The sequence below is a fragment of the Pristiophorus japonicus genome, chromosome 8 (assembly GCF_044704955.1).
Source record: "Pristiophorus japonicus isolate sPriJap1 chromosome 8, sPriJap1.hap1, whole genome shotgun sequence".
NCBI classification, from domain to species: Eukaryota; Metazoa; Chordata; class Chondrichthyes; family Pristiophoridae; genus Pristiophorus; species Pristiophorus japonicus.
The window spans coordinates 237,764,203-237,780,745 of NC_091984.1; the positions used below are offsets into that span (position 1 = coordinate 237,764,203).

Here is a 16,543-nt window from a genome sequence, read left to right on the forward strand (position 1 = left end):
TAATGTTACACAGGAGAATGATGCAAACTGATAAAGAAGGCAAAGGGATAATTGAACTGCAAATCACACTGTCAGCATGTGGCAATAGGACCCTGTTGAAACATCCATCTTCGTTTGGTCTGTTTAAATGCTCCCTTTAGCCCGGGGCGCTTGCAGACGGATTTTATGTGTGTCTAATGCTTTTTCTTATTTTCCTGGCAATGCCTTTTAACAAAAGAGAAGCCAGCACCTGTGCTGTGGTCAAAGCTCGCTCCTCCTTACACAGTCAATGCATCAATATATTTCTGGCAATTGGAATCATTTTATGTGTGAAAGGCTAGATATGAAGAACTACTCGAATACATGCCCTGCATCAACCGGTCTTTCTGACAAAAGAATCGAGGGGAGAGGAGACATTTTTCTTTACGCCGCGAGTTGTTGTGATCGGGAACGCGCTGCCTGAAAGGGCGGTGGGAGCAGATTCAATAGTAACTTTCAAACCGGGAATTGGATTAATAATTGAAAGGGAAGAATTTACAGGGCTGTGGGGAAAGAGAGGGGGGAGTGGGACACATAGCCGGCACAGGCTCGATGGGTCGAATGGCCTCCTGCTGTGCTTCAAGATTCTATGTGCTTAGGGACAGGCATTTTGACACAGTCCCTGTCCTGTAATGGGACAGTCAGTGAGACGAGTTTCACAATATGTTGGCCATTTTAAGGCAATGAGGTGTCAGCCGTGGCTCAGTGGGCAGCACTCTCACCTCTGAGTCAGAAGGTCATGGGTTCAACTCCCACTCCAGGGACTTGAGCACAAAATCTAGGCTGACACTCCCAGTGCAGTACTGAGGGAGCGCCGCACTGTTGGAGGGGCAGTACTGAGGAAGTGCCGCACTGTCGGAGGGGCAGTACTGAGGGAATGCCGCACTGTCGGAGGGGCAGTACTGAGGGAGCGCCGCACTGTCGGAGGGGCAGTACTGAGGGAGCGCCGCACTGTTGGAGGGGCAGTACTGAGGAAGTGCCACACTGTCGGAGGGGCAGTACTGAGGGAATGCCGCACTGTCGGAGGGGCAGTACTGAGGGAATGCCGCACTGTTGGAGGGGCAGTACTGAGGAAGTGCCACACTGTCAGAGGGGCAGTACTGAGGGAATGCCGCACTGTTGGAGGGGCAGTACTGAGGAAGTGCCACACTGTCAGAGGGGCAGTACTGAGGGAATGCCGCACTGTTGGAGGGGCAGTACTGAGGAAGTGCCACACTGTCGGAGGGGCAGTACTGAGGGAGTGCCGCACTGTCGGAGGGGCAGTACTGAGGGAGCGCCGCACTGTCGGAGGGGCAGTACTGAGGGAGTGCTGCACTGTGGGAGGGGCAGTACTGAGGGAGCGCCGCACTGTCGGAGGGGCAGTACTGAGGGAATGCCGCACTGTCGGAGGGGCAGTACTGAGGGAGGGCAGTACTGAGGGAATGCCGCACTGTCGGAGGGGCAGTACTGAGGGAATGCCGCACTGTCGGAGGGGCAGTACTGAGGGAGTGCCGCACTGTCGGAGGGGCAGTACTGAGGGAATGCCGCACTGTTGGAGGGGCAGTACTGAGGAAGTGCCACACTGTCAGAGGGGCAGTACTGAGGGAATGCCGCACTGTCGGAGGGGCAGTACTGAGGGAGGGCAGTACTGAGGGAATGCCGCACTGTCGGAGGGGCAGTACTGAGGGAATGCCGCACTGTCGGAGGGGCAGTACTGAGGGAGTGCCGCACTGTCGGAGGGGCAGTACTGAGGGAATGCCGCACTGTTGGAGGGGCAGTACTGAGGAAGTGCCACACTGTCAGAGGGGCAGTACTGAGGGAATGCCGCACTGTTGGAGGGGCAGTACTGAGGAAGTGCCACACTGTCAGAGGGGCAGTACTGAGGGAATGCCGCACTGTTGGAGGGGCAGTACTGAGGAAGTGCCACACTGTCGGAGGGGCAGTACTGAGGGAGTGCCGCACTGTCGGAGGGGCAGTACTGAGGGAGCGCCGCACTGTCGGAGGGGCAGTACTGAGGGAGTGCTGCACTGTGGGAGGGGCAGTACTGAGGGAGCGCCGCACTGTCGGAGGGGCAGTACTGAGGGAGCGCCGCACTGTCGGAGGGGCAGTACTGAGGGAATGCCGCACTGTCGGAGGGGCAGTACTGAGGGAGTGCCACACTGTCGGAGGGGCAGTACTGAGGGAGCGCCGCACTGTCGGAGGGGCAGTACTGAGGGAATGCCGCACTGTCGGAGGGGCAGTACTGAGGGAGTGCCACACTGTCGGAGGGGCAGTACTGAGGGAGCGCCGCACTGTCGGAGGGGCAGTACTGAGGGAGTGCCGCACTGTCGGAGGTGCCGTCTTTCGGATGAGACGTTAAACCGAGGCCCTGTCTGCTCTCTCAGGTGGACGTAAAAGATCCCATGGCACTATTTCGAAGAAGAGCAGGGGAGTTCTCCCCGGTGTTCTCGGCCAATATTTATTCCTCAATCAGCATAACAAAAAAACAGATTATCTGGTCATTATCACGTTGCTGTGTGTGGGAGCTTGCTGTGCACAAATTGGCTGCTGTGTTTCCCATATTGCAACAGTGACTACACTCCAAAAGTACTTCATTGGCTGTAAAGTGCTTTGAGATGTCTGGTGGTCATGAAAGGTGCTATATAAATGCAAGTCTTTCTTTCTTTTCTTATGATCTCTCAGTGTTCAGATGCTGCCGATAATTCCCTGAGGCTTATTTTCCAGAGGCTGACAGGATCTGAACCCCTTCATTAGATTATGGTCTAGACATTGCTCCAGACGCCCACTGCTGATGGCACTTTGATAACCAATGTTTGGTGCAGCACCTGTGTAGGTAACCTTCCACAGATGCAATGGTTCAACTTGCCAATATTAAAAAGCGGTGGTGAGTATGGTGGTTATAGAATCAGAATCTCACAGCACAGGAGGCCATTCGGCCCATCGAGCCTGTGACAGAGCGATCCAATCAGTCCCACTCCCCCCGCTCTTTCCCCATAGTTCTGCATAATTTCTCCCCTCTCAGTATTTATCCAATTCCCGGTTTGAAAGTTACTATTGAATCTGCTCCCACCGCCCTTTCAGGCAGCGCGTTCCCGATCACTGCAACTCGCTGCGTAAAAACATTCTCCCCGTCTCCCCCTCTGGTTCCATCGCCGATTATCGTCAATCTGTGTCCCCCTGGTTACCCACCCTCTGCCAATGGGAACAGTTTCTCTCTCTCCATTCTGTCCAGATCCCTTTTGAGCACCTTGATCAAATCTCCTCTCAACCTTCTCTGCTCCAAGGAGAACAACTCCAGCTTCCCCAGCCTATTCACGGAACTGAAGTCCCTCATCCCTGGAACCATTCTCGTAAATCTCCCTCTGCACCCTCTCTAAGGCCTTCACATCCTTCCTAAAGTGTGGTGCCCAGAATTGGACACAATATTCCAGCTGGGGCCGAACCAATGTTTTATGTCACTGGACTAGGAATCTACAGGCCTGGACTGATAGAGCCACCATTGACAGCTTGAGATTCTGAAGTCGGTTTAATACAATCTGGTGTCAATGATACTGATTTGTGCAGGAGGACAGCCCCATGGATATTGGCTTCACTCTGACTCCCCAGCGTGTTGTCACTGATTTCCACCTCCGTAACATCGCCCGTCTCTGCCCCTGCCTCAGCTCATCCGCTGCTGAAGCCCTCATCCGTGCCTTGGTTAGCTCTAGACTCGACTATTCCAATGCACTCCTGCTTGGCCTCCCACATTCTATCCTACGTAAACTTGAGGTGATCCAAAACTCGGCTGCCTGTGTCCTAACTCGCACCAAGTCTCGCTCACCCAGCACCCCCTGTGCTCACTGACCTACATTGGCTCCCGGTTAAGCAAGGCCTCAATTTCAAGATTCTCATCCTTGTTTTCAAATCCCTCCATGGCCCACGCCCCTCCCTATCTCTGTAATCCCCTCCAGCTCCACAACCACCCCCCCCCCCCCCCCGAGATGTCTGCACTCCTCTAATTCTACCCTCGAGCTTCCCTGATTATAATCGCTCCACCATTGGTGGCCGTGCCTTCTGCTGCCTGGGCCCCAAGCTCTGGAACTCCCTCCCTAAACCTCTCCACCTCTCTACCTCTCTCTCCTCCTTTAACATGCTCCTTAAAACCAACCTCTTCGACCAAGCTTTTGGTCACCTGCCCTAACTTCTCCTGATGTGGGCTCGGTGTCAAATCCTTCATCTCATAACACTCCCGTGAAGCGCCTTGCAACGTTTCACTACATTAAAGGCGCTATATAAACCCAAGTTATTGTTGTTGATTATTTGTGAATCCCAGCAGGTTTTTGATCACCTGGGGAAGGAGATGGGTTACCGGCAAGCCTGAAGCTGACACACAATTGCCACCAGGAGTTAGCGGATGGTGATCAGGAGCACGGATCAGGGCTCACTCTGTCCTCTCCATCCCGGAGAATTGGTGGAATCCGTCGACCATTTCCGTCTTCCGAGATGGTGCCTCCACCCAGAGCCGCGCATGTACCGAAAACCGTCAGAACTCACCACGGTCCAAAGATCAAGAGGGACTAGGTAGAGCCAAGCAGTTAGAAGAGAGATACAGAGGCAAAGCCAAACAATACTTTCATCCCATCAAGTTAGGTTGGATTTGAAACCAGGGCTCGGACGTCAATGGATTCAAAGAAAGAAAGACTTGCATTTATATAGCGCATTTCACAACCTCAGGACGTCCCAAAGCGCTTTACAGCCAATGAAGTATTTTTTGGAGTGTAGTCACTGTTGCAATGTAGGAAACGCGGCAGACAATCTGCGCACAGCAAGCTCCCACAAACAGCAATGTGATAATGACCAGATAATCTGTTTCAGTGATGTTGATTGAGGGATAAATATTGGCCCCAGGACTCCGGGGATAACTCCCCTGCTCTTCTTCAAAATAGTGCCATGGGATCTTTTACATCCACCTGAGAGGGCAGACGGGGCCTCGGTTTAACGTCTCATCCGAAAGACGGCATCTCCGACAGTGCGGCACTCCCTCAGTACTGCCCCTCCGACAGTGTGGCACTCCCTCAGTACTACTCCTCCGACAGTGCGGCACTCCCTAAGTACTGCCCCTCCGACAGTGCGGCGCTCCCTCAGCACTGGCACTGGGAAAGTGTCAGTCTAGATTTTGTGCTCGAGTCTGTGGACTTGAACCCACGACCCTTCAGACTTGGAGATGGCCTTGGAAATAGCGGATGCATTGACAGTCATTTTCCAACATTCCATAGACACTGGATCAGTTCCTATCGAGTGGAGGGTAGCCAATGTAACCCCACTTTTTAAAAAAGGAGGGAGAGAGAAAACGGAATGATAGACCGGTCAGCCTGACATCGGTAGTGGGTAAAATGATGGAATCAATTATTAAGGATGTCATAGCAGTGCATTTGGAAAGAGGTGACATGATAGGTCCAAGTCAGCATGGATTTGTGAAAGGGAAATCATGCTTGACAAATCTCCTGGAATTTTTTGAGGATTTTTCCAGTAGAGTGGACAAGGGAGAACAGTTGATGTGGTATATTTGGACTTTCAGAAGGCTTTCGACAAGGTCCCACACAAGAGATTAATGTGCAAAGTTAAAGCACATGGGATTGGGGGTAGTTTGCTGACATGGATTGAGAACCCCTTATTCCCTTATCGGTTAAGAAACTGTCTATCTCCGTCTTAAATTTATTCAATGTCCCAGCTTCCACAGCTTCCTGAGACAGCGAATTCCACAGATTTACAACCCTCTGAGAGAAGAAATTCCTCCTCATCTCTGTTTAAAATGGGCGGCCCCTTATTCTAAGATCATGCCCCCTAGTTCTAGTTCTAGTCTCCCTCATCAGTGGAAACATCCTCTCTGCATCCAAGCCCCCTCATAATCTTACACGTTTTGATAAGATCACTTCTCATTCTTCTGAATTCCAATGAGTAGAGGCCCAACCTCCTCAACCTTTCCGCATAAGTCAACCCCCTCATCCCCGGAATCAATCTAATGAACCTTCTCTGAACTGTCTCCAAAGCAAGTATATCCTTTCGTAAATATGGAAACCAAAACTGCACGCAGTGTTCCAGGTGTGGCCTCACCAATACCCTGTATAACAGTAGCAAGACTTCCCTGCTTTTATATTCCATCCCCTTTGCAATAAAGGCCAAGATACCATTGGCCTTCCTGATCACTTGCTGTACCTGCATTCTATCCTTTTGTGTTTCATGCACAAGTACCCCAGGTCCCGCTGTACTGCAGCACTTTGCAATCTTTCGCCATTTAAATAATAACTTGCTCTTTGATTTTTTTCTGCCAAAGTGCATGACCTCACACTTTCCAACATTATATGCCATCTGCCAAATTTTTGCCCACTCACTTAGCCTGTGTATGAACTTTTGCAAATTTTTTGTGTCCTCCTCACACATTGCTTTTCCTCCCATCTTTGTATCATCAGCAAATTTGGCTACGTTACATTCAGTCCCTTCTTCCAAGTCGTTAATATAGATTGTAAATAGTTGGGGTCCCAGCACTGATCCCTGTGGCACCCCACTAGTTACTGATTGCCAATCAGAGAATGAACCATTTATCCCGACTCTCTGTTAGTTAGCCAATTCTCTATCCATGCTAATATATTACCCTCAACCCCGTGAACTTTTATCTTGTGCAATAACCTTTTATGTGGCACCTTGTCAAATGCCTTCTGGAAGTCCAAATACACCACATCCACTGGTTCGCCTTTATCTACCCTGTTCGTTACATCCTCAAAGAATTCCAGCAAATTTCTTTTTAAGGGAAGGTGGCTAAACCGTGGCTATCAAGGGAAATCAGGGATAGCATTAAAGCCAAGGAAGTGGCATACAAATTGGCCAGAAATTGGCCAGAAATAGCAGCGAACCCGGGGACTGGGAGAAATTTAGAACTCAGCAGAGGAGGACAAAGGGTTTGATTAAGGCAGGGAAAATGGAGTACGAGAAGAAGCTTGCAGGGAACATTAAGACGGATTGCAAAAGTTTCTATAGATATGTAAAGAGAAAAAGGTTAGTAAAGACAAACGTAGGTCCCCTGCAGTCAGAATCAGGGGAAGTCATAACAGGGAACAAAGAAATGGCGGACCAATTGAACAAGTACTTTGGTTCGGTATTCACTGAGGAGGACACAAACAACCTTCCGGATATAAAAGGGGTTGGAGGGTCTAGTAAGGAGGAGGAACTGAGGGAAATCCTTATTAGTCAGGAAATTGTGTTGGGGAAATTGATGGGATTGAAGGCCGATAAATCTCCAGGGCCTGATGGACTGCATCCCAGAGTAGGAGGTGGCCTTGGAAATAGTGGATGCATTGACAGTCATTTTCCAACATTCCATTGACTCTGGATCAGTTCCTATGGAGTGGAGGGTAACCAATGTAACCCCACTTTTTAAAAAAGGAGGGAGAGAGAAAACAGGGAATTATAGACCGGTCAGCCTGACATCGGTAGTGGGTAAAATGATGGAATCAATTATTAAGGATGTCATAGCAGTGCATTTGGAAAGAGGTAATATGATAGGTCCAAGTCAGCATGGATTTGTGAAAGGGAAATCATGCTTGACAAATCTTCTGGAATTTTTTGAGGATGTTTCCAGTAGAGTGGACAAGGGAGAACAGTTGATGTGGTATATTTGGACTTTCAGAAGGCTTTCGACAAGGTCCCACACAAGAGATTAATGTGCAAAGTTAAAGCACATGGGATTGGGGGTAGTGTGCTGACATGGATTGAGAACTGGTTGTCAGACAGGAAGAAAGAGTAGGAGTAAATGGGGACTTTTCAGAATGGCAGGCAGTGACTAGTGGGGTACCGCAAGGTTCTGTGCTGGGGCCCCAGCTGTTTACACTGTACATCAATGATTTAGACGAGGGGATTAAATGTAGTATCTCCAAATTTGCGGATGACACTAAGTTGGGTGGCAGTGTGAGCTGCAAGGAGGATGCTATGAGGCTGCAGAGCAACTTGGATAGGTTAGGTGAGTGGGCAAATGCATGGCAGATGAAGTATAATGTGGATAAATGTGAGGTTATCCACTTTGGTGGTAAAAACAGAGAGACAGACTATTATCTGAATGGTGACAGATTAGGAAAAGGGGAGGTGCAACGAGACCTGGGTGTCATGGTACATCAGTTATTGAAGGCTGGCATGCAGGTACAGCAGGCGGTTAAGAAAGCAAATGGCATGTTGGCCTCCATAGCGAGGGGATTTGAGTACAGGGGCAGGGAGGTGTTGCTACAGTTGTACAGGGCCTTGGTGAGGGCACACCTGGAGTATTGTGTACAGTTTTGGTCTCCTAACTTGAGGAAGGACATTCTTGCTATTGAGGGAGTGCAGCGAAGGTTCACCAGACTGATTCCCGGGATGGCGGGACTGACATATCAAGAAAGACTGGATCAACTGGGCTTGTATTCACTGGAGTTCAGAAGAATGAGAGGGGATTTCAAAGAAACATTTAAAATTCTGACGGGTTTAGACAGGTTAGATGCAGGAAGAATGTTCCCAATGTTGGGGAAGTCCAGAACCAGGGGTCACAGTCTAAGGATAAGGGGTAAGCCATTTAGGACCGAGATGAGGAGAAACTTCTTCACCCAGAGAGTGGTGAACCTGTGGAATTCTCTACCACAGAAAGTTGTTGAGGCCAATTCACTAAATATATTCAAAAAGGAGTTAGATGTAGTTCTGACTACTAGGGGGATCAAGGGGTATGGTGAGAAAGCAGGAAGGGGATACTGAAGTTGCATGTTCAGCTATGAACTCAGTGAATGGCGGTGCAGGTTCGAAGGGCCAAATGGCCTACTCCTGCACCTATTTTCTATGCTTCTATGTTTCTATGACTCAGAGCTGAGAGTGCTAGCCACTGAGCCACGGGCTGGCGCTTTAAAATGATTTCCCTCCTCGTGCCAACAGCTCTCACGTTTGACCATACCTGAAGATCGGAAAGCCCAGGCCTCATCTTCGTCGAAGTGGGCGTCTCCAGCGATCGCGTTGTCCCCGGGGAAGAAGGCGTGGGCAACAGCGCCCCCTGGCCCATCGAAGGGGTAGTGGTCGTTGTGGTGGGACTTGGCGAAGTCGATCAGAATATCCGCGTCATTGCCCGCCACCTCGTGGAAGTTCAGCGGCGCGACATCACCCCACACCTTCAGGGCGTAGTACATGAGAGCCCGGATCGTGTCGTGGCCCAAGTGGGAGTCCCGTGGAAAGGTTCGGACTCTGCAGGTAGTCAATGCAAGCCGTGTGCCTCGTTACTAATTACTGACCAAGAGTGTAATGAATCACTTGTTAACGTTAATGGAAACACACTTCACCACTTTGGTCCATTAGGCTTCAGATGAAAAATGGCAGCACTTTCAGAAACCGACATTTGCATTCAGATTAAAACGGCAATAACAGGTTGTCGGCTTACATTGATTGGAACCAGACAAGCTAATATTAATCATCTATCGCCGCCCACAGTAACCAACACTAAGTAATAACAATGAGCCAGATTTTTAGAAAACAACATTCAAATTATCATCGCACTAATGGAGCAGCCCCTTCATGTAGTTTTTCTCCCAATTTATATATCTGCATAAAAAGCTTCAGAAGGGGCTTGGAGAAGGTGCAGAGGAGCTTTACCAGAACGGTACCAGGGATAAGGGTCTCCAGTTATGTGGAGAGACTAGAGAAGCTGGGGTTCTGCTCACAGCAGAGAAGGTTAAGGGGAGATTTGATCGAGGTATTTAAAATTATGAAGGGTTTTGACAGAGTAAATAAGGAGCAACAGTTTCCAGGGGCAGGAGGGTCGGGAACCAGAGGGACACGGATTGATGATAATCGGCAAAAGAACCAGAGAGGGGCGAGGAAGAGAATTATTTTACGCAGCGAGTTGTTGTGATCGGGAACACGCTGCCTGAAAGGGCGGTGGGAGCAGATTCAATAGTAACTTTCAAACGGAGAATTGGATAAATACTTGAAGGAGAGAGAATTTCAGGGTTACGGGGGAAAGCGGGAGGGTGGGACTAATTGTATCGCTCTTTCACAGAGCCAGCACAGGAACGATGGGCCGAATGGGATCCTCCTGTGCTGTGAGATTCGATAAAATGGCTCAGTGGATTCAAGCACCATTTGATGTGGTACAAACTGAGTCTTCTCTCTTGCCGGTGTAGAATTAGCCGACCTTAATCGGGGCAGCGACTGGTGTTGATGCCATGGTCTGTGGAGATGAGGGAAGTCTGTCAGTGAGCCCCAATAGAAGAGGTGCAGGTATGGACATCCAACAAGGACAGATTGTGCTTGGCTGTGATCCTGTGCTTCAGTAGCCTGCCATGGCACACTCGCGTGAAGATTGTGTCCTTGCATGAGGTTCCAGGGAGTTCCCAGCACTTGAGGGGACCATAGGGGCAAAACTGGAAATATCTTTCTTCATACTATCAGATTATATAAATTGAGCCATCTCCTGACAGAAAGATGCACAAGAGAGTGCTCCTTCAATATGGTAGATAGAGAGTGTAATATAGAGCTCCCGCTAGTGGGCCATTGTGGTAATGCAACTGCTGATGTATATAATAAAAGGATCATGTGACAAGGTCACATGACAAGTTTCTGTCGAGCCATTTTGTGTGTGATGTCGTAAAGAATATATCACAGAGAGGAACTATTTCTCCAGCTGCGGGGGGGGGGGGGGGGGGGGGAGTCCAGAATAAAGGGGGCACAATCTTCAAATTCGAGCCAGGCTGTGCAGGGGTGATGTGGGGAAACAACCTTCACACAAAGGCCAGTGGGACTCTGGAACTCTCTCCCCGAAAATGCCACTGACACTGGGGGTCAGTTGAAACTGAGTGAGATGGACAGATTGTTGCTGGGTAAGGGTATCGCGGGATTTAGAGCAACGGCAGGTGGATGGATTTGAGGTACAGATCTGGCATGGTCTGATGGAATGGTGGGACAGGCTTGAAGGGCCGAATTAGAACATAGAACATAAGAAATAGGAGCAGGAGTAGGCCATACGGCCCCTTGAGCCTGCTCCGCCATTTAATACGATCATGGCTGATCTGATCATGGACTCAGCTCCACTTCCCCGCCCACTCCCCATAACCCCTTATCCTCTTATCGGTTAAGAAACTGTCTATCTCCGTCTTAAATTTATTCAATGTTCCAGCTTCCACAGCTCTCTGAGGCAGCGAATTCCACAGATTTACAACCCTCTGAGAGAAGAAATTTCTCCTCATCTCTGTTTTAAATGGGTGGCCCATTATTCTAAGATCGTGCCCCCTAGTTCTAGTCTCCCTCATCAGTGGAAACATCCTCTCTCCATCCACCTTGTCAAGCCCCCTCATAATCTTATACCTTTCGATAAGATCACCTCGCATTCTTCTGAATTCCAATGAGTAGAGGCCCAACCTACTCAACCTTTCCTCATAAGTCAATCCCCTCATCTCTGGAATCAACCGAGTGAACCTTCTCTGAACTGCCTCCAAAGCAAGTATATCCTTTCGTAAATATGGAAACCAAAACTGCACGCAGTATTCCAGGTGTGGCCTCACCAATACCCTGTATAACTGTAGCAAGACTTCCCTGCTTTTATACTCCATCCCCTTTGCAATAAAGATACCATTGGCCTTCCTGATCACTTGCTGTACCTCCATACTATCCTTTTGTGTTTCATGCACAAGTACCCCAGGTCCCGCTGTACTGCGGCACTTTGCAATCTTTCTCCATTTAAATAATAACTTGCTCTTTGATATTTTTTCTGCCAAAGTGCATGACCTCACACTTTCCAACATTATACGCCATCTACCAATTTTTGCCCACTCACTTAGCCTGTGTATGAACTTTTGTAATTTTTTGTGTCCTCCTCACACATTGCTTTTCCTCCCATCTTTGCATCATCAGCAAATTTGGCTACGTTACACTCAGTCCCTTCTTCCAAGTCGTTAATATAGATTGTAAATAGTTGGGGTCCCAGCACTGATCCCTGTGGCACCCCACTTGTTACTGTTTGCCAACCAGAGAATGAACCATTTATCCTGACTCTCTGTTCTCTGTTAGTTAGCCAATCCTCTATCAATGCTAATATATTACCCCCAACCCCGTGAACTTTTATCTTGTGCAGTAACCTTTTATGTGGCACCTTATCAAATGCCTTCTGGAAGTCCAAATACACCACATCCACTGGTTCCCCCTTATCCACCCTGTTCGTTACATCCTCAAAGAATTCCAGCAAATTTGTCAAACATGACTTCCCCTTCATAAATCCGTGCTGACTCTGTCTGACCAAATTTTGCTTTTCCAAATGTCCTGCTACTGCTTCTTTAATAATGGACTCCAGCATTTTCCCAACCACAGATGTTAGGCTAACTGATCTATAGTTTCCTGCTTTTTGTCTGCCTCCTTTTTTAAATATGGGCGTTACATTTGCAGTTTTCCAATCTGCTGGGACCTCCCCAGAATCCAGGGAATTTTGGTAAATTACAACCAATGCATCCACAATCCCTGCCGCTACTTCTCTTAAGACCCTAGGATGCAAGCCATCAGGTCCAGGGGATCTATCTGCCTTTAGTCCCATTATCTTACTGAGTACCACCTCCTTAGTGATTGTGTTAAGTTCCTCTCCCCCTATAGCCCCTTGACTATCCACTGTTGGGATATTGTTAGTGTCCTCTACTGTAAAGACTGATACAAAATATTTGTTCAGAATTTCTGCCACCTACATGTTCCCCATTACTAATTCCCCTGTCTCATCCTCTAAGGGACCAACATTTACTTTCGCCATGCTTTGCCTTTTTATATACCTATAGAAACTCTTGCTATCTGTTTTTATATTTTGTGCTAGTTAATGGCCTCCTCCTGTTCCTATTGTGCTGGAAAACAAAATGCTAAACTTGGATCAAACTCCAAGCTACAGAGCGGGGAAGATTTAATTGCATCTTTCTTCATCCTTCAGTTCACTCCAACGTCTTGACAGACACAAAGGCGAATTAGTATCTTGTGATATATTCGCTGGAGGTTTAATCAGCGAAAAACTGCAATTGCTAAAAGGGAATTCCTTGTTTATGTGTTGTAAAGTGGCCACTTATCAATATCTGCATAGAAAGCTTCAGAAGGGGCTTGGAGAAGGTGCAGAGGAGCTTTACCAGAACGATACCAGGGATAAGGATCTCCAGTTATGTGGAGAGACTGGAGAAGCTGGGGTTCTGCTCACAGCAGAGAAGGTTAAGGGGAGATTTGATCGAGGTATTTAAAATTATGAAGGGTTTTGACAGCGTAAATAAGGAGAAACAGTTTCCAGGGGCAGGAGGGTCGGGAACCAGAGGGACACGGGATTGACGATAATCGGCAAACGAACCAGAGGGGGCGAGGAAGAGAATTATTTTACGCAGCGAGTTGTTGTGATCGGGAACGCGCTGTTTGAAAGGGCGGTGGGAGCTGATTCAATAGTAACTTTCAAACCGGGGAATTAGATAAATAGATAAAAAGGGAAAATGTGGAAAGAGCGGGGGGAGTGGGACTGATTGGATTGCTCTGTCACAGAGCCAGCACAGGCACGATGGGCCGAATGGGATCCTCCTGTGCTGTGAGATTCGATAAAATGGCTCAGTGGATTCAAGCACCATTTGACGTGGTACAAACTGAGTCTTCTCTCTTGCCGGTGTAGAATTAGCCGACCTCAATCGGGGCAGCGACTGGTGTTGATGCCATGGTCTGTGGAGGTGAGGGAAGTCTGTCAGTGAGCCCCAATAGAAGAGGTGCAGGTATGGACATCCAACAAGGACAGATTGTGCTTGGCTGTGATCCTGTGCTTCAGTAGCCTGCCATGGCACACTCGCGTGAAGATTGTGTCCTTGCATGAGGTTCCAGGGAGTTCCCAGCACTTGAGGGGACCATAGGGGCAAAACTGGAAATATCTTTCTTCATACTATCAGATTATATAAATTGAGCCATCCCCTGACAGAAAGATGCACAAGAGAGTGCTCCTTCAATATGGTAGATAGAGAGTGTAATATAGAGCTCCCGCTAGTGGGCCATTGTGGTAATGCAACTGCTGATGTATATAATAAAAGGATCATGTGACAAGGTCACATGACAAGTTTCTGTCGAGCCATTTTGTGTGTGATGTCGTAAAGAATATATCACAGAGAGGAACTATTTCTCCTGCTGCGGGTGGGATTCCAGAATAAAGGGGGCACAATCTTCAAATTCGAGCCAGGCTGTTCAGGGGCGATGTGGGGAAACAACCTTCACACAAAGGCCAGTGGGACTCTGGAACTCTCTCCCCGAAAATACCACTGACACTGGGGGTCAGTTGAAACTGAGTGAGACGGACAGATTGTTGCTGGGTAAGGGTAGCGCGGGATATGGAGCAAAGGCAGGTGGATAGATTTGAGGTACAGATCTGGCATGGTCTGATGGAATGGTGGGACAGGCTTGAAGGGCCGAATTAGAACATAGAACATAAGAAATAGGAGCAGGAGTGGGCCATACGGCCCTTCGAGCCTGCTCCACCATTTAATAAGATCATGGCTGATCTGATCATGGACTCAGCTCCACTTCCCCGCCCACTCCCCATAACCCCTTATTCCCTTATCGGTTAAGAAACTGTCTATCTCCGTCTTAAATTTATTCAATGTCCCAGCTTCCACAGCTCTCTGAGGCAGCGAATTCCACAGATTTACAACCCTCTGAGAGAAGAAATTCCTCCTCATCTCAGTTTTAAATGGGCGGCCCCTTATTCTAAGATTATGCCCTCTAGTTCTAGTCTCCCTCATCAGTGGAAACATCCTCTCTGCATCCACCTTGTCAAGCCCCCTCATAATCTTATACGTTTTGATAAGATCACTTCTCATTCTTCTGAATTCCAATGAGTAGAGGCCCAACCTACTCAACCTTTCCTCATAAGTCAATCCCCTCATCCCCGGAATCAATCTAATGAACCTTCTCTGAACTGTCTCCAAAGCAAGTATATCCTTTCGTAAATATGGAAACCAAAACTGCACGCAGTATTCCAGGTGTGGCCTCACCAATACCCTGTATAACAGTAGCAAGACTTCCCTGCTTTTATACTCCATCCCCTTTGCAATAAAGGCCAAGATACCATTGGCCTTCCTGATCACTTGCTTTACCTGCATACTCTCCTTTTGTGTTTCATGCACAAGTACCCCCAGGTCCCGCTGTACTGCAGCACTTTGCAATCTTTCTCCATTTAAATAATAACTTGCTCTTTGATTTTTTTCTGCCAAAGTGCATGACCTCACACTTTCCAACATTATACGCCATCTGCCAAATTTTTGCCCACTCACTTAGCCTGTGTATGAACTTTTGCAAATTTTTTGTGTCCTCCTCACACATTGCTTTTCCTCCCATCTTTGTATCATCAGCAAATTTGGCTACGTTACACTCAGTCCCTTCTTCCAAGTCGTTAATATAGATTGTAAATAGTTGGGGTCCCAGCACTGATCCCTGCGGCACCCCACTTGTTACTGATTGCCAATCAGAGAATGAACCATTTATCCCGACTCTCTGTTCTCTGTTAGTTAGCCAATTCTCTATCCATACTAATATATTACCCTCAACCCCGTGAACTGTTATCTTGTGCAATAACCTTTCATGTGGGACCTTGTCAAATGCCTTCTGGAAGTCCAAATACACCACATCCACTGGTTCCGCTTTATCTACCCTGTTCGTTACATCCTCAAAGAATTCCAGCAAATTTGTCAAACATGACTTCCCCTTCATAAATCCATGCTGACTCTGCCTGACCAAATTTTGCTTTTCCAAATGTCCTGCTACTGCTTCTTTAATAATGGACTCCAACATTTTCCCAACCACAGATGTTAGGCTAACTGGTCTATAGTTTCCTGCTTTTTATCTGCCTCCTTTTTTAAATATGGGCGTTACATTTGCAGTTTTCCAATCTGCTGGGACCTCCCCAGAATCCAGGGAATTTTGGTAAATTACAACCAATGCATCCACAATCCCTGCTACTACTTCTCTTAAGACCCTAGGATGCAAGCCATCAGGTCCAGGGGATTTATCTGCCTTTAGTCCCATTATCTTACTGAGTATCACCTCCTTAGTGATTGTGTTAAGTTCCTCTCCCCCTATAGCCCCTTGACTATCCACTGTCGGAATATTGTTAGTGTCCTCTACTGTAAAGACTGATACCAAATATTTGTTCAGAGTTTCTGCCATCTCCATGTTCCCCATCACTAATTCCCCGGTTTCGTCCTCTAAGGGACCAACATTTACTTTCGCCATGCTTTGCCTTTTTATATACCTATAGAAACTCTTGCTATCTGTTTTTATATTTTGTGCTAGTTAATGGCCTCCTCCTGTTCCTATTGTGCTGGAAAACAAAATGCTAAACTTGGCTCAAACTCCAAGCTACAGAGCGGGGAATATTTAATTGCATCTTTCTTCATCCTTCAGTTCACTCCAACGTCTTGACAGACACAAAGGCGAATTAGTATCTTGTGATATATTCGCTGGAGGTTTAATCAGCGAAAAACTGCAATTGACTAAAAGGCAATTCCTTGTTTATGTGTTGTAAAGT

The 16,543-nt window shown here is 47.8% G+C and overlaps 1 protein-coding gene across 1 annotated transcript in view; it reads right to left on the reverse strand.

The window, feature by feature from the left end:
- The window catches only part of mmp17a (matrix metallopeptidase 17a), a 115,792-nt gene that overhangs the window by 40,705 nt on the left and 58,544 nt on the right, over positions 1-16,543 (reverse strand). The window contains exon 4 of the mRNA XM_070886411.1: positions 8,942-9,225. Coding sequence (XP_070742512.1) covers positions 8,942-9,225 — 284 coding nt within the window. The remainder of the gene's footprint in view (positions 1-8,941; positions 9,226-16,543) is intronic.